The 19,502-nt window shown below is 26.9% G+C and overlaps 3 protein-coding genes across 3 annotated transcripts; 2 read left to right on the top strand and 1 right to left on the bottom strand.

Moving 5' to 3' along the window:
* Positions 1-4,148: 4,148 nt before the first annotated feature.
* Phum_PHUM422050 (uncharacterized protein) lies at positions 4,149-9,021 on the top strand (the record flags this gene model as incomplete). The annotated part of the gene is made up of 9 exons (XM_002429102.1): positions 4,149-4,181; positions 4,379-4,399; positions 4,556-4,682; positions 5,072-5,356; positions 5,453-5,893; positions 7,820-7,932; positions 8,198-8,383; positions 8,463-8,621; positions 8,707-9,021. The coding sequence occupies 9 exons, from the start codon at positions 4,149-4,151 to the stop codon at positions 9,019-9,021; spliced, it is 1,680 nt and encodes a 559-aa protein (XP_002429147.1).
* A 554-nt stretch (positions 9,022-9,575) lies between these two features.
* Positions 9,576-10,022, bottom strand: Phum_PHUM422040 (NADH-Ubiquinone oxidoreductase B16.6 subunit; the record flags this gene model as incomplete). The annotated part of the gene is made up of 1 exon (XM_002429101.1): positions 9,576-10,022. One exon carries the CDS (start codon positions 10,020-10,022, stop codon positions 9,576-9,578), a length of 447 nt encoding a protein of 148 aa, XP_002429146.1.
* A 401-nt stretch (positions 10,023-10,423) lies between these two features.
* Phum_PHUM422030 (tuberin, putative) lies at positions 10,424-19,363 on the top strand (the record flags this gene model as incomplete). The annotated part of the gene is made up of 25 exons (XM_002429100.1): positions 10,424-10,499; positions 10,780-10,916; positions 10,997-11,187; positions 11,271-11,468; positions 11,534-11,727; positions 11,972-12,153; positions 12,269-12,559; positions 12,679-12,813; positions 12,902-13,108; positions 13,196-13,435; positions 13,513-13,884; positions 13,991-14,321; positions 14,408-14,604; positions 14,708-14,991; positions 15,074-15,348; positions 15,483-15,656; positions 15,724-15,908; positions 16,002-16,185; positions 17,066-17,491; positions 17,832-18,027; positions 18,132-18,267; positions 18,358-18,573; positions 18,666-18,806; positions 18,890-19,060; positions 19,154-19,363. 25 exons carry the CDS (start codon positions 10,424-10,426, stop codon positions 19,361-19,363), a joined length of 5,349 nt encoding a protein of 1,782 aa, XP_002429145.1.
* Positions 19,364-19,502: the final 139 nt, after the last annotated feature.

Raw genomic sequence — 19,502 nt, 5'->3', positions numbered from 1 at the left:
TTTATACACTCGTTTTGAACTCATTTGAAAATGACAAAAACTATTATTATTATTATTATTATTATTATTTGGTTTTAATCACGTGATATTTTTTAAATTTGATAGCATCAATGAGTTTTTGTGTGTGTGTAAAAAAAAAAAAAAAAAAAAAAAAATTGGTTTCATCACGATGAGATTTTAATCAAAATTTAAAATAATTTCACCTTCTGGCAAATCCGTTTTACGTGCCTAAGATAGAAACCTCTACTACTACCCCTACCACTACTACTTGTTGTTGTTGTTGTTGTCGATTGACTTCACTTTCGATTCGAAAATAAAATTTTGGTCGTTTGTTGTTGTCGTTTGTTGGGTTGTTCCAATTTTTTTTTCGGGTTGAAAAATTCGTAAATTAAATGAAATATTTGTGTGTGTGTGTGTGTGTGTGTGATGAATGATTTGAAAGAAATCTGGTTGTTCGTTTTTATTATTTTATAAAGAAAAAAGGAAAAGGAAAAGGAAAATTTTTTAGATGATGAGTGACAGGTTTTGATAATAATAATAATAATAATAATAATAATGAGATTAATTTTTTTTCGATTGGTTACACAACGACATGATTTTTCAATGTAATTTAATGAGTTGCATTTTTTTTTATTTTAAATAAGAGAAGAAAAAGATTTTTTTTCCTTCGATTAATGAAAAATGAAATTTTAACTTTTTTAAATTGAGTGTGTCATCAAATACACGCACACGCACACGCACACCTTTAAAATAGAAAATTTTTTCGAGAAAGAGAGAAAAAAAAAAAAAGGAGGAGTCATAAGAGAGAGAAAACAATAGTCGGACCTAAAAAAAAAAAAAAAATTTATTATTATTATTATTTTCGCCGAATCTAATTGCAAATTAAACGATTAATGATAATAATAATTTTTTTCGGTTTTCCTTTTTTTTTTGTAACTTATTATTATTATTATTAAATGATTAAATCGAGGATAATGTGAAATTTGCTTTCATATCGTTTTTTTACTTTTTTTACTTTTCCTCACGGTTTAAAAACGTAATTTTTTTTTTCTGGAACTTTGGAACGTGTACCCGCCTTTAGTACCCGCCGTTAGTACTCGTCGTTAGTACCCGTCGTTGACATAAAAGTAATATTTATATAAATATTGTTCGAGTGAAAAGAAATTTAAAAAAAAAACAAAACGAAAAGAAAAGAAAAGAAAAATTCCAAACAAGACAACAACAGTTGCGTCTTTAAGGTCAATCAACTTGTTAACAAAACCGTCCTACTTATCAAAACCTGGTGTCCTCAACCTTGATCCTAAATGTTTGTTGGCTCTTATTATTATTATTATTATTATTATTTTTTTTTTTTAATTTTTTTTTCTATGCGTCGATTAACAGTTTCGAAGTCAAATATATTATTTATTGTCGTAGTATTAGTTATCATTATTATTTTTTTGTCAAATGATGAAAAACGGGAGGGGAAAAAAAAAACGCGAAATTTTCCGATAATTGCAAAATTGCCATCTCTCTCTCTCTCTCTTCATTATTATTATTATTGTTTTCTTTGGTAAAAACCGATTGCGATGATAATAATAATAATATTTATCTTTCACTCGACACCTGATGAGTCTTATTAGGTTCGATCCATCGACGACGATCGAATTTTTTTTTTTAAATTTTTTTTTTCTCGTCATCATAAAATTTAATAAACCGTTTAAAATAGGTTTTTATTACGATGAAATATCGATTATATCGATCGATAGATCGATCGTTAAAAAATTTCCCACGTATCGATGTGAGTGAGGGTATCGAAATTATTATTAAATGATATCAATTAATTAACTATTAATTCGATACACGAAAAAAAAAAAATTTTAATTAATTTTTTCTCTTTCTCGAAAACTTTCACAAAAAAAAAAAGAAAAAATTTTCACATAAAATCACCGTATCCTTTAAATTCAAAACCTGTATTTCCCCCCCCCCCCAAAAAAAAATTACATAATAATAATAATGATAATGTCGACGACGACGACAACAACAACAACAGAAATAAAAGAAAAAAAAAAAATTTCACTTGTATCGATCGAACTGGAAATGAAAGAATGTTAATAAATGAAAGTAAAAATAATAAAATAATAAAAGACCTGGAAAATCAAACCAAAAGATAAAGAAGAAATGGTGAAAGTGTGACATTTTGATTTTGCACTTTATCCACCATTACAAAAAAAAAAAAAAAAATTTTTAAGAAAATCTCGGCATTTTCTTTTTTTTAAATTTTATCACGAACAACCAGAAAATATATATAAATGTGTGCGTGTGCGCGTGTGATTGTACCTATATGTTATTAAATATAATAATAATAATGATTTAAAAAAAAAAAAAAAATGAAAACGAATGTAATTTTTTTTTTTTATTAGCAATCATATTATTATTATTAATATTATTTTATTTTAAACGCATAAAATCATAATAAAAAAAATTTTTATCGTATGCAATTAATATTATTATCATTTTTTTTTTCTACGTTAACGGTATTTAAATTATAATAATTTTATTTTTTAATTATAATATTTTAAAATATATTCTTTTTATAATTATGTACCTTTTTAGCGTGTTATTTAATAAATAAATAAATTAATTAATTAATTAAAAAGTAAGCAAATAATTAAAATGAAAGTTTTTATGTTGTTTCATCCTTGGATTTCTTTTTTTTTCTTTTTCGGTCGGAAAATTACAAACGAAATATATCATGTTTTATTATTATTATTATTATTATTATTATTTGTTGTTGTAAAACAAATTTTTCATTGCGATATAAATAAATAAATAAATAAATTAATTAATTAACAAAAAAAATTATGCGAGTATTTCAATTAACATGGAGAAAATTGGAATTACGTTCTATTTTTGTTTTTTAAGAATGATTCCATTCCATTCATTCATTTATTCATTCAAATTTATTTTGAATGATTCTGACACGAAATAATAATAATAATAATAATAATTAACTTCCGGTCTCATAACCTTAACTAAATTTTTTTTTTATTAAAATTTATTTAATTTTCTTTTTATTTTTTAAATTTAAATTTTTTTTGGTTAATCATTTTAATTATACATAATTATTATTATTATCAAGAGTTTAAAATCTTTTAAATAATTATTATTATTATTATTATTATTAATAAAAGTTGAAAATTTTATTTGAAAAAAAAAAAAATTAAACTCATTAAAATTCTACTCGATCGTGTTTGTTTTATTTAAATTAATTAATGGCAGCCATTTTTTAAAAAAAAATTTTTTTTCATATTTGGTTTTGGAATATTTTTTTTTTTTTTTTGCATTCGTTCGTACGAATAAATAATTTTTAATAAACGATCCATTTAATTAATTAATTACGTGATGATATTAATAAATTAATAATAATAATAATAATAAATTTATTTTTAAGGGATGATTTCGATCGTTATAATAATAATATCAATTTATCGATCGATCGATTTGTTAAATCAAATATTTGTATGCCCTTAATTGGTTTTTTTTTATTACATTTAATAAAAATCATTATGTATTTTTTTTTAACTATTAATACATAAAATATCATAACGGTTTTTTTTTTTTTTAAATAATAATAATAATTCCTTTAAATTTAAAAAAACCAGGAACAATCGAATAAAAATTTAAATTGGGAAAAAAAACTTTCATTTAATTTTTTTTATATTTTATTTTAATAAAATTTATTTATTTATTTTAAAAAAATTAATTTTTGTTTTGTTTTTCTATGTATGTATAATTTTGGAAAAAAATGGCACAAGTAAAAAAATCACTTTCTTAATTAAAAAAAGTGAAACATGATAAATAAAAGGATTTGAAAACGTGATTTGGAGATTTACCATAATATTTATAAAAAAAAAAAAAAAAAAAAAAAAAAAAACGTCATAAGTTTTACGTTTGTAAAGTAGCTGTACATTTTTTTTTTTTTTTTTGGAAACATAAGAAGAAACATTCTCCAGTAAATAAATAAAACTGGAATAAACATCTTTTTTATATTCGTATAAAAAAAAAAAACATAATGTGAATGAAGAACGGGATCAATCAAGTTTTTTTCTTACCAGTTTTAAACTTCTTAAAGTTAGGCACAAGTTGTTCAATCGTCGAAGCTATAAATGTATGTAGGTTTGTGTCATTCTGTTTATTCGGTTAACATTCAGGTGCACAAGTGAACGGTTTTTGATCTGGACAAAAAAATTATTATTATTTTTTTTTTTTTTCCTCTTTACATCGACGGAGAAAAATCGCGTGTCGCGAGTGAAGGTGCTGTGCCCCACTTTACGTAATTGTAAAGTTGGATTTTTTTTGGACATTTATTTATTTATTTATTTATTTTTTTTTTTAGTTATTAGTTCCTTTACCAAAGGTAAGTTTACTCGCCAATTTATTTTATTTTTATCACGGCCTAAAGTTTTCCCATTTTCCCCCAAAGGTTTGTTTCCTTTCCTACCTGAATTATCCATACTTTTGCGTCGTGGAAATTATAATAATAATTAACCGGTGTAATTTGTTTTGTTTTCAGATGAAGTGGTTCATTTTAATAGCTTTAGGGTGTTTAGCGGTAAATGCTTTTGCATCCCCTATAATCAAATCTAAATCGGAAAAAGAATTATTAGAAAATCAACATGATGTTCTTAAATCGGAAACAGGTGAATTATTATTATATTCCTCTCATTATTATTATTATTATTAATTTTAAGGGAAAATGTCGTTAGTTAATGTTTTTTTAAACTGTGAAAAAATCTCATATTTCTAGCACAACTTTCAAATAATTCAATAGTGAACTAGTAAAAAATACGTGTGTGTGTGCGTGAAAGTATTACAAAAATCCGTTAGATAAATATTATTATTATTATTCTTAAGTGAATTATTTAGGTCGGATTTTAAATGCGTTTTAAATACTTTTCTTTTTTTTTTTTATGAATAATTTTAAATTAATTTTTTTTTTTTCGCTTAAATTCTGAGGAGAGAGAAAAAAAAAATGGGGAACGCTTTGAATATTTTTTGTTTTGTAATGAGAGTTTGTTTTTATATTTAGGTAGGCAATCCGATGTGGGATCACAAGCTCCCGCACCTGTTCAGGGAGGAGGAGGTGGAGGGGATGATGACGATGACGATGACGATGATTTAGATATCGAAGATGACGATGATGACGATGATGATGATGACGACGATGACGATGACGACGACGATGATGATGACGATGATGATACCAGTCGTCCTGCCGTTGCAACCAGCGGAAGTCCAGCACCTCAAAGTGATGATGATGACGATGATGACGATGAAGATTACATAGAAAGATTTTTCGACGAAATTCTAGGAGGTAAAATTAATTAAATCGGTGCCGACCTAAATTTTTTTTATAAATAATTTAATTAATTCTTAGATGATGATGATGATGACGATGATGCTAAACCAGTTCAAGCAGCACCACAACCTGTCGTTCAACCAGCGGCGGTTGCGGCACCACCACCACAGCCAGTTCAAACTGAAGTTATGACATACAATCAACCTGTCGAAACTCAAAATGTCGAAATTCAATACGAAGATGAACTTTCTGGAGATGAGACCAACGTAGTTGCCACAATTGACACGACACCCAACGAAGCTGAAAAAGAACAAACGTCGCAACTGATAACGCAGGTTTTACAACCCGTACCACAAACTCAAGCGGTTGCACACTCTTCTCAAGCAGTTCCAGCGACAGCCGGAGCCGCTCAAGAGGAAGAAGATGATGATGATGAGGAGGAGGAGGAAAGTCAAGCAGATGACGATGATGACGATGACGACGATGACGACGATGATGATGATGATGAAGATGATATATCAGATGTTATTGAAGCGAGACAATCTCAACCACGTGAGTCTCACCAAAAAAAAAATCTTTAATATTTAAAAAAAAAATTTTTTTTTCTCCAAAATTTTAAACTCCTCCGGTAGAGACCTGTTAGTTTAATTTATTTTAAGTTATTTATTTATTTATATATATATATATATATATATATATTTTTTTTAATCAATTTTTAAGATACGAACTAGTTTTCCATATAAGAAAAAAAAAAAAAAGTCAAGACGCTAAATCAATGCTGTAAACAAAACAAAAAAAAAAAAAAAAAAAGTATTATCTAAGACCAATTTACAACATTTAACAGTTATTTACAAAGTACAAAAAGTAATCATTCAGTTACTAATTTTACAACAAACCGGAAACAGTTTTTTAAAAAAAACTTTTATTTAATTTTTTTTTTATATACGGCTCCTCAGTTTCATTATATTTAGAAAGACTGAATATTTATAACTATATATATAATTTTTTTTTTTTTTTTAATTAAAGCCGCGGAAAATCGTTTTTCTGAGAAAAAAAAAAAAAAAAGAGAAAGCTTTAGAATTTACCTCTTGACTTTTCTTTTAGACTATAACACTAGTCGACTCGTTGGAATGTGAAAAAGTTATGAATTGTTTGTTAAAAAAGTATTTATTATGTATGAATGTGTGATCGTGCGATTATTTTCAAAAATAATAATTTAGTATATAGCAAAATGAAAAAAAAAAAAAAAAAAAAATTTTTTTTTGTTATTTATTCAGAAATCTAACAGCCATCTTGTTAGTTTCTGATCGGGTGTAATACAGTCATCGTCTAAGTTTTTCTTTTTTTTTTAACGGAAACAATTCTAACGTTAATATGCATTTATGAAAATTAATCATAACTAAGACTAAAAGACTAAATAAAAAAAACTGACAATGACTGTATTCCCAGACATATTTATTATTCCTTTAAATTAATTTTAAAAAAATCCTGACTGATTTATCCTCTTCATTCGTCATATTTTTTTTTCCTTACTAAAGTAATTACAAATGACGTTTTCCTAGACTTTTAAAACCGGGGAAGGGGGGGGGATTAAAAGTTATGATGAGACTCGAAATGAATAAATTTAAAAAATTTCTAAATGCAGGGGGGGGGGCAGTAAAACTAATGACAAAAAAAATTTACTGATCGCTAAATTATTCCCATTAAAAAAAATTATACAATTAATATTTCGTTAATAATTAAAGAGACGTGCCTTCTTATTAAATTATTTTTGAAAGTTAAAAAAAATTAATGTAGGACAAAAATGATGGTAAATTTTGCAAAATTGATGAAAAAAAAAAAAAAAATTAAATTTTTAAATTAATTGTCCAAAATTAATAAGATTTAATATTTATTTAAAAAATAAATAAACATATAGAAAACATAATTTGGAAAATTTAGGTATATTTTACCGATAAAATTTTCAATATTAATACATGTTTACAATACGACTACAATTTAAATCGATTTCTAAATTTTTTTATATTAATTACAAACCGGAAATTGAAAAAAAAAAAAAAAAAAAAAAAAGTTGCCAGAAAATTTTTTTTTAAAACGCACGCGACATTAGGTTTCACCGTTAAAAAATAATTAAGGATTGAACCTAATTGAAAACAAGTTTTTCAAATTTTTAGGTTTCACATATAAATTCTAGGTCAAACCTGACTATTTATCGATGAAAAAAATCTTTACAAGAAAAAAAAAAAACGCACACCATCCGTTTGATGACTTACTTACTTCTTTATTTATTATTTTTACTTACTTCTTTTGATTTCTTTTATAAATAATTTTTTTTTAAATAAAATGTATATATGTATGAATCATTAAATAATATAATTTTACAGGTAAAAACAAACAAACTAATATAAATAAATGAATTATATATGTATATATATTTCATATTATAAAAAAAAAAAAAAATTTTATTAGGTTCTTTAGATGAAACGCAACCACGAGTTTCACCAATGTACATCACTAAATATAATCGATACGTGGATAGCGTGTTAATGAAAATAAATAAAATACTTAAACGTGGATATGATCCTGTTAACGTACGACTTCACACGGTCAAAACTAATAAAAATAAAAAAAATGACAATAAAATTTCAAAAAATAAACCGTCGAAAAAAAATACAAAAAAAAAAATTAAAAAAGAAAATCGTTCGAGTGATGATTCCGAGGTTGATAAAAATAAGTAAGTTTTCTTTATACATATATATATATTTTTTAACAATAATAACTATATTAATTTTCATCCAAAAACTAATAAAACAATATTTAAACTATTGATTTTTTTTTTTTAATTTCAGTGATAAGATGAATAATTTAAATGAGACGACAAATTCGAGTCGAATTTTTAACGATGATGACATTCTTTCTAATCAAACCACTGTTGACGATAGTTTAAATTTGAACCTAGAAACAACAAAACAGACTAATGATGTTGAAGAAACCAATAGCAGAGCGGTTGATTCGCAAAAAAAAAAAAAATTAAATAACAAGGTACGTTTTGATAAAAAATAATTATGGCGTGAAACAATATTATTCTCGTGTATTAATTTTTTTTTTTTTAAAAATAAAGGAAACTACAAAACAGTCGAGACCAAGAGCCAAAGCAACGCTTTATGGTTTATCATCTCTTAAACGTCAAAATGATGTAACAGTGAATTTGATGAGCACTCATACAACAATAAAAAGCAAATTTTTAATGGGTCCTTTAATTCTAAAAGTGGAAAAGGAGGTAGACTTGTTTCAAAAAAAAAAAAAAAAATTCTATTTAATTAATAAAAGCAGAAATTTTACATGTTTTTTTTTTTTTTTTTCAGTTTGGCCGAGGAGTAAAAAAAGAAATACGAAGTGCAACTGCAACAACAACGGAAATGGTTGGAAAATTAAATTTAAGAATACAGCATGGAGGCGAAGCAAAATTGCATTCTATTAGAGTGATGCAACCAAATTTGCTTAGAATTGATGCTCCAGATAATCATGACAAAACAAGAGAATTTATGTGGAAAAGATCTAGCCATATTGCTCAAATAGTGTCTCAAAAGTTAACAAAAGCTGCAAGAAGTTTGCTGAATACTGATTCGAAAAAATCAGTTAAAAAACAACAATCAGGTTTGTTTTCTATTTTCAGCTGAAAGGTAACATTATCATAAGTACAATAAGTTAAATTTAAGTTAAGTTTATTTTTTAATGTAAATTATTTATACACTATTTATTTATTATTTATTTATATATTTATTTTTTAATTGATAATTGAAAAAAAAATTAATAACAATATTTAATAGATGACATAATAATAAAATTTCTTCATCCTACAAAGAATATTTTCCAAAATACATTAAAACATAACAATATAAAATAATATGTAATATTTTTTTTCGATCATTCACACCTTGAGTATTATTACTACAATAACTACATTGAATGACAGCCATCTTTAAATAATTAAAAAAGTTATTATTATTAAAATCTATTTGAAACTTTGAATTTAAAAAAGCTTACTCTGTGTACTAAAATTTCAAATTTGCAAAAACATGTTGATTGTTTTTATTAAACTAATTTTAAGTTTTTTTTTAATAGAATAATTTAAGTATTTGATAATTTTAAATGATACTCGAGCACTAATGAAAATCTTAAAGAAAAGTAAATATATACATGTAATGTATTTGTTACTCTTACCTAATAATTTTTAAACTCCTTTAAAGCAATATGTAGCCCACTGCTCATATTTAGGATGAGCGTGAGCAAAATATTCAGCAATTGCTGGTTTGTAGAATTCATTTGGATCAAGAGTTAAGTAAACAGGATAACCTTTCCATTTTCCTACTTCCCAACCTTCAACATCTTTCATAAGTTTTTCTTCATCATCACGATTTTTTTTTAAAGCCTTTAGATACAATCTGTCACCTTCTGCTGCCAGCAAAGGATGTAATGCAACAGCTCCAGTATTGTCTTCAATACGAGCATTTATGCCTTCTTCTTTATCTTTCTTTAAAAAACAGTTAAAGGAAATCACTGAAATTCCAACCACAACGCCTAGCTTTATAAAAGGATTCGAAACCTTTAAAGGCACTTTGGCGTATCTAATTTTACTGTAGCCCCCCGGAGGAGGCATATCTTGGCGAAAGTCACACATATTTTTATTACTAATGTTTAGATCAATTACGGGTTTTGTAAAAGCAGACTAAACATTATTTCGATTAATCGAATTGTTTCGACTTATTATCGTATTTTTCGAGTTCAATATATTATATCGAATGTCTGCATCGATGTTTGATCGCATAATGGGGTTAGTCGAATTAATTGAGTTTTAAGATACCATTTCAAAAAGTTTCTGTTTAATCATGACTTTAAGAAAATATTCTGTCTTAGTGTATTACAGATTTTTTAAAATAAAATACCATTCTTCAGATTAAATTACATTCAAGTTATAATTTCTCAGTAAAAATGGAATTATATAATTTTATGTAAAAAAAAAAAAAAAAAAAATTATTTTCACAGTTTGTCTAAGAGAAATGGAATATTACAAGACAAAAAATGAGTGGAAGAGACAAAGAAATTAAACCCCTGGAAAAGCTTAAGCAATTTTTTCGTGCAGCGAAAAGCAGTTCAGGTATATAATGACATTATATAGTTTTCATGATTTCAAGAAAAACTTTAATTTAAAACTTGCAATTTTATATCTGTATCTCATAATCGTTATATTAATTTAAATGAAACTCTTAGAATACAAAATTTATGTATTATTAATTATAAACTTAAAATTAAAATATTAAAGCAACAAGAAATAAGGCAACAAATTGCTCAACTACGTACTCATATTTTAAGTTCCTTTCTATTAAATTACAATAAAAATGTTAATTTCATATTTCTTTTTAAACAATTCTTTTTAGTTAATTACAAAGGAAAGGCAGATTTTGTAATCACTTATGAAATTGAAAAAAGTATTAGTGCAGATACACAAATACATCAAAGAATTAGAACTATCAAGGAGCTGAGTGAAATAGTTGCTACATGCAGATTAGAAGATGTAAATTGTTTGGCTTATTTTGATTCTTTTTTTTTTGTTTCAATTTTGTAAGGTTTTAAATTTTCTATTTATATTTTTAGCATGCTGTAGAAAAACTTTGGACTTTGGTTCGAGATTTGTTGCAAAAAGAAGTTGAAAAAGAGCACAGACAAGCATGCTTACATTTTTTAAAATGTTTGGTGCAAGGCCAATATGAAAAATTAGGAATCATGAGAACACATTTTTTCAACATTATCAAAGAGCATGACTTAACAGATGATGTCTCTTATTTGTATGAAATACAGTTTTAGTTTTTATAATTTATTTCCTCAACTTGAAAATTTGTTTAATTTTAAAGCAAATTATTTTCTTCAGGTTAGATTTACTTCAAGCATTAACTGATAATGGAAGAGATATTTTACATCTTGAAGATGAATTCAGTGAATTTCTTCTTAAATGGACACCCAAAGTCATTGGTGTTGGAAAAGCAGCCGAAGTTTTGTCTCTCTTTTTAAATGTTATAAAATACAATGCATCATATATTGATGACAATAATATGGCAGATATTGTAGAGTATGTATTTGTATAATTTTATTGCTTTTTAACTAGTGACTTAAATACCATGTTAAAAATTTTAGCTTGGCATGTTTTTTGTGTTCATGGAGTAATAAAGATGAGGTCATTTCAACTTCACTACAGGTTTTAGATACTATAGTATGCTACAGTAATTTACCTCCTGATTCATTATCTGTATTCATTTCTGCTCTTTGTCGAAAAGTAAACGTACATGAGTATTCACATAATTGCTGGAAAATAATGAGAAATCTATTAGGTAATTAATTAAATTTTGGAAAAATACCTTTTGCTTTCCCAACAGATTGTATCGTTTATGAAAAAGGCCAATAAAGCTAAAATGAACTCTGAATTGAATTTATTTAGATGGTATTTGTAATTAATGAACTTTACCTGAAAGAAACCTTAAAATGAAATTTTTAGCAAAAAAAATTATAACTTACATAGGTGTTTTATTATTCACTTTAAAATTATAAAATTAAAGTTAAAATAAATAATTTTAGGCACTCATATGGGACACTCAACATTGTATACAATGTGCAAAATTTTGCAAGATAATGCATATTACAATGATGTTGGTCTTCTCAGAGGAACTGTTTTTTACATTAATATGGGATTATGGAGTAATAAAAGAGTTACATCACTGAGATGTACTCTAACTTCTGTTTTACCTTCATTGTTGCAGGTGAGTTCATAAATATATTACCTCTTAAATGAAATTAATTTTAGAAGGGCATAATCAGATATTTTCAGTTTAAAGAGCTATTTGTATATTTTTAGTAATCAAGTAATTATTTTAGGCAATGCATTGCAATCACACTGTTGTTATATATGAAATTACAATAAGTATTCATCGTCTGGTTAATAAGTTTGGTTTAGAACTTCAAGACCCAGCTTGGGATGTTGTTTTATCGATTTTAGAAGCAATTATTGAACATGTTGAAACAAAAGATGTGTCATTATTAGGATCTGTTATAACAAAATTGCATGAAACTTTATGCACAATCGAACAACTGATTGAGCTTGGTCAGTTTAATGGTAATGTCCGAAGAGTTTTTAGCTTGATTGAGATGTCTTCTTGCATGCGTCCCGTGAGTAGAATTTATTACTTTAAACCTAGTTTTACTTTATTACGCAAACGATAATTTTAAAAGGTAATGAATCAATAAGAATTATTTGGTTTATAAAAACTTAATTTTTTTTTTATAAGGAAAGTTCAGTTATTCGACTTATAAATTTTTTATCGGGATCCATAGTTCCTACCCGTTATGAATGGTTAACAAAATTAGATGGTCTTTTGGAAAAATATTTTAAACAAGACACCAGACCGAATGTTCGCGTGAAAGTAAGTTACATTTTATTGCAAAAAACTATTAAATTATTTAAGTATTATTAAAAAAAAAAAAAAAATTATGTTTTCTTTAATATTTTAGACTCTAGAAGTGTTGAGTTTAGTTGTCAATAGTAACAAATTAATATACGAAGATGAACTCATTGAGAGAATTGTTATTCCCTACCTTCAAAACCTTGATCAGGATCCAGATATAAATGTACGGAATGTCGGTGCTCAGATTCTTGTAAATCTTTGTATTGGATGCGAATCAAAAAAATGTTTAGAATTATTAACCGTCTTAGAAAAGGTATCTATAACAAAAATTTTATAGAATGATCTCTATTCTCATTTAAATAAATTTATTCTGAAAAAAAATATTTTATATATTTTGTAGCTACTGAATCGTAAAGAACAGCATTCTTTTGAAAACATTCAAAAAGAAGGAAACGGATGTGAAAACGACGGCTTAGAAATTAAATCGGTCGTTTCCGGTTTGATTAAAATATTCACCTTAAAAATGTATCATTTACCTTCAAATCATGCTCTTAAAGCATATAAAATTTTAATAGGATTTTTAGAAAGCTGTTATAAAAATTCTTATCATCAAGATTATAATCAAAACATTAAATTTATGGTAAGTCTTTCGTACTTTATAAATTTGTTTTGAATAAAAATTTTTGTTTTGTACGTTGTTTGCTTTCCTTTTTTTAGATTTTTGAATGCCTTTTAAAGCTTCGAGTTAATAAAATTGGTCATTTGGGATTATTAGATGCAACTAATTCCGTTCGTTACAGTTCTTATTTAATTATCGAATCAAAACTTAATTCTGATAAAGGCGGTCCGGGAACTATTTCTCCTCCTCCAATTAGTCCAGCCCCATCGAATTATCCATCATGTGTTGTAACGCCATTTTCATTTGCTACGGCATCTAAGGTTATTATAAGTGCTCTTAAAAATGAAAAGGATTGGAAAGTTCTTTGTTTGCTTTTGCAAGAACTTCCTAGCATTTTACAAAGTAAATCACTCATGCTTAGTAAACACGGAACGGATATTGGTTTACTAGCTGATGCTCTTTGCTCCATGGTAAATAAATAATTTTATTTTTAAACATCGTTTAATAATAATTAAAGATGGTAATAATTTATCTACCTAAATAAATTTAAAATATTTTATAATTTTTTTTTTTTAGGTAAGCGATAAAACTTTAAATTTACCCGAAAGCTTGCGGAACATACCACAAAAACTCAACCGAACTGAATTTCAAAGCTACGTTTTTCCGGTCATAGCCGCCATTTCGTCGTATCATCTTAATTTAGAACCTAGTCAACAACAGCGTTGCATCAAATGCTTGGAATACGGTTTAGCATCGCGATGTGCCAGTCAATGCGTGATGGCTTTGACAACTTGTACCTTGGAAATGAGAGACGCCATGTACAAATTATTACCAGAAGTTCTTTTGAACTTATCGAAAATTTCTGCGACGGTTGTCATTGCTATTCCCATATTGGAATTTTTGTCAAGTATAAATTTTTTTTAATTTAAATTATCAATAAATTAATTTAAGTAATAAATTTAAATTAATGATTTAAAATGTTTTTTTTTCTAGCGCTTACTAGTTTACCAAAAGTTTTTGCTAGTTTCGTCGGAGATCAATACATGTCAGTTTTTGCAATTGCTCTTCCATATACGAATCCTTTTAAGTATAACCATTACACGGTGTCTTTGGCTCATCACGTAATTGCTGTTTGGTTTCTGAAATGTCGATTACCATTCAGACGAGATTTTGTTCGGTTCATTACTACAGTTTGTAAAAATTTTAATGTTCAAAGTTAATTTTAAATTTTATTCAGTATAAAATTGTTTAACGTAGTTTTTTTTTTTTTTTTTTTTTTTTTTTTGAATTTAGGGTCTAAAGGCAAACGCTATAGCTCCTTTCGAGGAAGAAAAACTTTTAAAATGCGATTTATCATCATTAAATGAAGATTCTACGAGCAGAAAGAGATCTTCTAGTCTTACAGAGCAAGGAAGTCGTCGTCGGGAAAGGCCGATTTCAACTGCTCCTCGCATAGGTGCAGATTTAAAGCCTCCATTAGATGAAGCTTTGTTTAATTTTCACGTGGAATTAACGGAAACATGCATCGATTTAATGGCTAGGTACACTTTTTCATCGTGTTCAGCGCGTCCGAAAAGGTTAATTAATTTACTTAAATTACAAACTTGTGAAACATTTTTTAAAAATAATTAGCCTATAAAATATTATTATTTATTATAGATCTCCTATAGCTGAATTTTTATTAAGCGGTGGTCAATCTCAGACTTGGTTATTAGGTCATAAATTAATAACCGTCACAACTAGTGGGTGTTCGCAAAAACCTTTAAAAAATAACTTGTGCGATAGATGCTGGATGGTTTGTAAATCTGACAAAAAATTCATGTCACCCGACGGTGATGAAATTGAAAAAGATGATTTACTCAAACTTTCCAGACAAAATTCGGGAGAGAAAAATTTAGATCAAAATATTTCAGAATCTCAAAAGTTTAACAGAGGTATTTATTTATCATTAAAAAATTACTGCAATTATTTATCAAAAATATTATTTTATTATTATTACTATTTATATCAGGTTTTTTTTTTTTTAAATAACGATATAATTTAACAAGTTTAAAAAAATGTTTTTCAGATATGTCTTCTGGAGGAGAGAGCCCGACGACTGACGATAATAAAAAATGTGCAAATCACGAAACTTCAAAATTGGAAAAATTCATTTTCGGGAATAATGACAATACTTCTAGAAACGATCTGTGCGCTTGTTGGTGTCAAGGATGGGCTGAAATTTACGTAAAACGTCCAACGGGTAATTAATAAAATATTTAATTTATTCGCACCGGGTGATAAAATATAATTGACCAATTCAATTTCAGGTGATATGTCTTGGGTTCTCAGGATACAAAATGAAACCAATTATCAAAATTTGTCTCAAGAATTACCTTTGCCAGATGTTACCACATTGTTTTTACCCAGCAATAAACCTAATTTAATCGAACCTTCGCGATTGTCAGTTCATCAACACGTGACAAATTTACAACCGTTGATTTCGCCTTTAGAAGTACGAAGTCACATTTTTTGTTTTTTTTTTAAATCAAAAAATTGTCATTACTTTTTTAAAAATGAATTACTTTGTACTTTTTTTTTTTTCCAGTTATCAAAGGAAACAATTAGCAGTTCTCAACAACAACAGCAGCAGCAGTCGTTTAATCAGGGTAGTACTCTTTCCGTTACGGTACCTGGAACACCTTCGAGACAAAGTTCAAAAGAAAGCGTTGACGAAATTAATTACGATGAGGAAAAGGGAAATGTTGAAAATGATTATTCTAACGATTTGAGTAAGTTTTTTTTTTTTTTTTAAGTTATAAAACTACTTTGAAATAGATATTTTTTAAAGTAACTTAAAAATTAGTTACAAAGTTCAATTTCTTTATTAATGTGGGTATAAAATAACATTAAAATGATTTTTGTGTTTTTATTAAATAAATTAATTAATTAAACACTTAGCTCATAATTAGCTTGCATATGGTTTTAGAATTTTTTTTTTTTTTTTTTTAAATTAGTTTTTTAGTTTAAATTTATTTAGTTTTGTAAATGTTTTGTCAATGTCAATTATTATGGATTTGTTTAAAGTTATTCTTCTTAAATCTGTGTGCACTCTCAAATTATTTGAAAAAGGTTTGTTTCAGTTTAAATCTATTAAAAAGGCTATTTTATATATTTTTCAAATTCTTAATGCTTTTAAATGGGGGGGGGGGGGAAAGAACTTTGGTCAAAACTAACTTTAAAACTATTATGGAGGATATTAACACTAATACGAATAATAAATAATAAAATAAAAATAATTAATAATTGTCTTTATGGGCGTCAGTATTTTTTGTAGTCGATTCTTACCCGGAAAAATAATTAAAAATTAATTTATTTAAACTTTTTAGTTTTTTTTTTTTTTTAAACTAACGTTCACTTCATAATATTAAATAAATTAACATTGAAAATAATATTAAACGTTATTTATTGTACAGTTTTTTTTTTTTTTTACTAGGATTAATATTAATAAAATTGTTAAAGAAATGATTGTATTTAGAGTGTGTTGAAAAAAAAAAAAAAAAAAAAAAAAAGGAAAACTCGTTGATTTTAGAACGTTGATCTTTGATAGAAAGGTAATAATATTATTTTTCGGTCAATTTTATGATTAGACTACAAGATGTATTTTCACAGGCGGAAAATCACGTAATCCCGTACGGAGATCAAATTCTAGTCCGGAAATGAGTGCAAGTTGGAAAAATCCTTTTTTAAAAGAGCATTTAAAACACGACGAAGATAGTTGTGAAGTTTCAAAACAGAAACAATCGTATGGAAAAGTGAGTTGCGAAGCCATACCAGAGGAAATGTCTGGAATGGGAACAACGCCTCCCGATTCCGTTCATCAACCTCTCACAATCGCCATTTCATCAAAACCTCCTCCTCATTCATTTTCTCAACAAAGTCCCACGCAAAAAAAAACATATCCGAAAATGGGGGGAGGAATAAAACGGGATAGCCCAAAATTTGATGGTAAATCCTTTGCGGATAAGCAAAATTTGAACATCGACTCGTTGGGAGATAAAAATCCCTCAAAATCGTATTCCTCAAGTGGGGAAATAGGTAGGTTAATGATTTCATTGATTGATTGATAAAAAGCATGAATTGAACTATGATAAAAAAAAAAAAAAAAAAAAAAACCAATTTCAATGTACAATTTTGAGGTAAGTTTAAAAATGGAGATTTATTAGTCAATGTCTTGCATGCTCATGTTTTAAAAATTTTATTCATATTTACCATAATAATATAAATTAATAATTTTCAGCGAAGGGATATAACGCCAAAAAAAAAAAAAAAACATTTCAATGGAATTTGTGTTTTACCGTTACTAACATAACATCCTACGTTTAATTATTTATTATTTACATTTAAAAAAAAAAAAAAATATGTATTTGTGTAATAGGAAAATGCGAATCCAATAGAAGTCTTAACTCGGATGAAAATCGTTTAGATCTTTCGCAAACGTATAAAAGAGATAGAAGTCGAACCATATCCGTCATGTCACCGGCAAGAAAATCCCGATACGATAACGATCATTTAAAACCTAAATTAAGTTCGCCTAGAACTAAAGATGCACCCCGTTCAGGTGTGAGTCCCAGGTATGCATATATACATATATATATATAACATTGATGTTTATTTATTTATTTATTTGTTTTTTTTTTTTTTTTTTTACGTTTAAATAATATTTTGTTTGTTTTAGTTTCGTATTCCTTCAACTGTATCATTCCGCTCATTTTGGAAGTACGGAGGAAAAACCGATTTTGATTTCACAAAATTCAGTCATTCAAAGAGCTATATTAACTTTAGATTTCATTCCGCCATTCGAAACTCACAAGGTCTCGTAAAAATTCATGTAAAAGAGACTTTAAAATGTTAACAAAGACAAAGTTTTTTTTATGTTTTTATGTTTTTATGTTTTTTTCTAGGTTGGAGTGATTTATGTAGGCCCCGGACAAGCCAATTGCGAAGCGGAAATACTTCGAAACGAATTCGGTTCCCTACGCTATGCTATTTTTTTACAAAGTCTCGGAACTTTGATAAATTTGAAAAATGCAGATCCGAAAAGTACTTTTCTAGGGGGGTTGGGAAAAAGCGGAGTCGATGGAAAATTTGCTTATATTTGGCAAGATGACGTCACTCAAGTAAGTCGACAAATAAATAACGTGACGAGTGGTTGATAATTATTTCTAAAAATTGTCATTTATTTTTTTTTTATTTTTATTTTTTTTTGCAGGTTACGTTTCACGTGGCGACTCTGATGCCAAATAAAGAATCCGATCCTAATTGTCATGCTAAAAAAGCTCACATTGGAAATGATTTCGTTACGATTGTTTATAACGAAAGCGGAGAAGAATACAATATACAAACCGTAAAAGTAAATAATAATAAACAAAAGAAAAAAATGGAATTAAATTTACACACAAAAAAGAAAATGGAATAAATTGCAATTGTTTTCAGGGTCAATTTAATTATGCGAACGTTATTATTCAACCTTTGGATCATGCAACAAATAAAGTGGTTGTAAAAGTAAGAGAAGAATTAGCCGATCAAATCGGACACAGCGAACAGAAAATAGTTTCGGATCAAAATTTGGCCATTTTGGCACGTCAATTGGCACTTCACGCAAACGTACGTAATACGTTCCTTTTTGAAAATTTTAATTTTTTTTAAAAATAAAATTGTGTATTTACCCCTCCCCTCCCCTCCCCTTCCTTCTTTTAGTTGGCTTCATTGGTGTCTCGAAGTTTAAAAGCAAAAAATCAAGATCCCTACGCTTCGAATTGGTTGGAAAGATTAAGGAAAATCAAAAGGTTGCGTCAAAAGGTTTTACAATTGGAAATATCAGAGGAAAATGCGGATCATAAAGAATTTTTAAATCCTCCAAAAAGTAGAAAAACCGACTACATGGACGATTTTACCGAATACACGTGAATTAAACTTACGAAAACGTATAAAATAATAATAATAAATTTATTATAAAGATATCATAAAGGTACGTGCATTTTGTTTTTATTATTATTATTATTATTATACAAATTCTCCTTTGTATTTAAACGTAAGGAAAAAATGG

The sequence above is a fragment of the Pediculus humanus genome, genomic scaffold (assembly GCF_000006295.1).
Source record: "Pediculus humanus corporis 1103172108190 genomic scaffold, whole genome shotgun sequence".
NCBI lineage: Eukaryota > Metazoa > Arthropoda > Insecta > Psocodea > Pediculidae > Pediculus > Pediculus humanus.
This window is presented reverse-complemented; position numbering and strand designations above follow the sequence as displayed.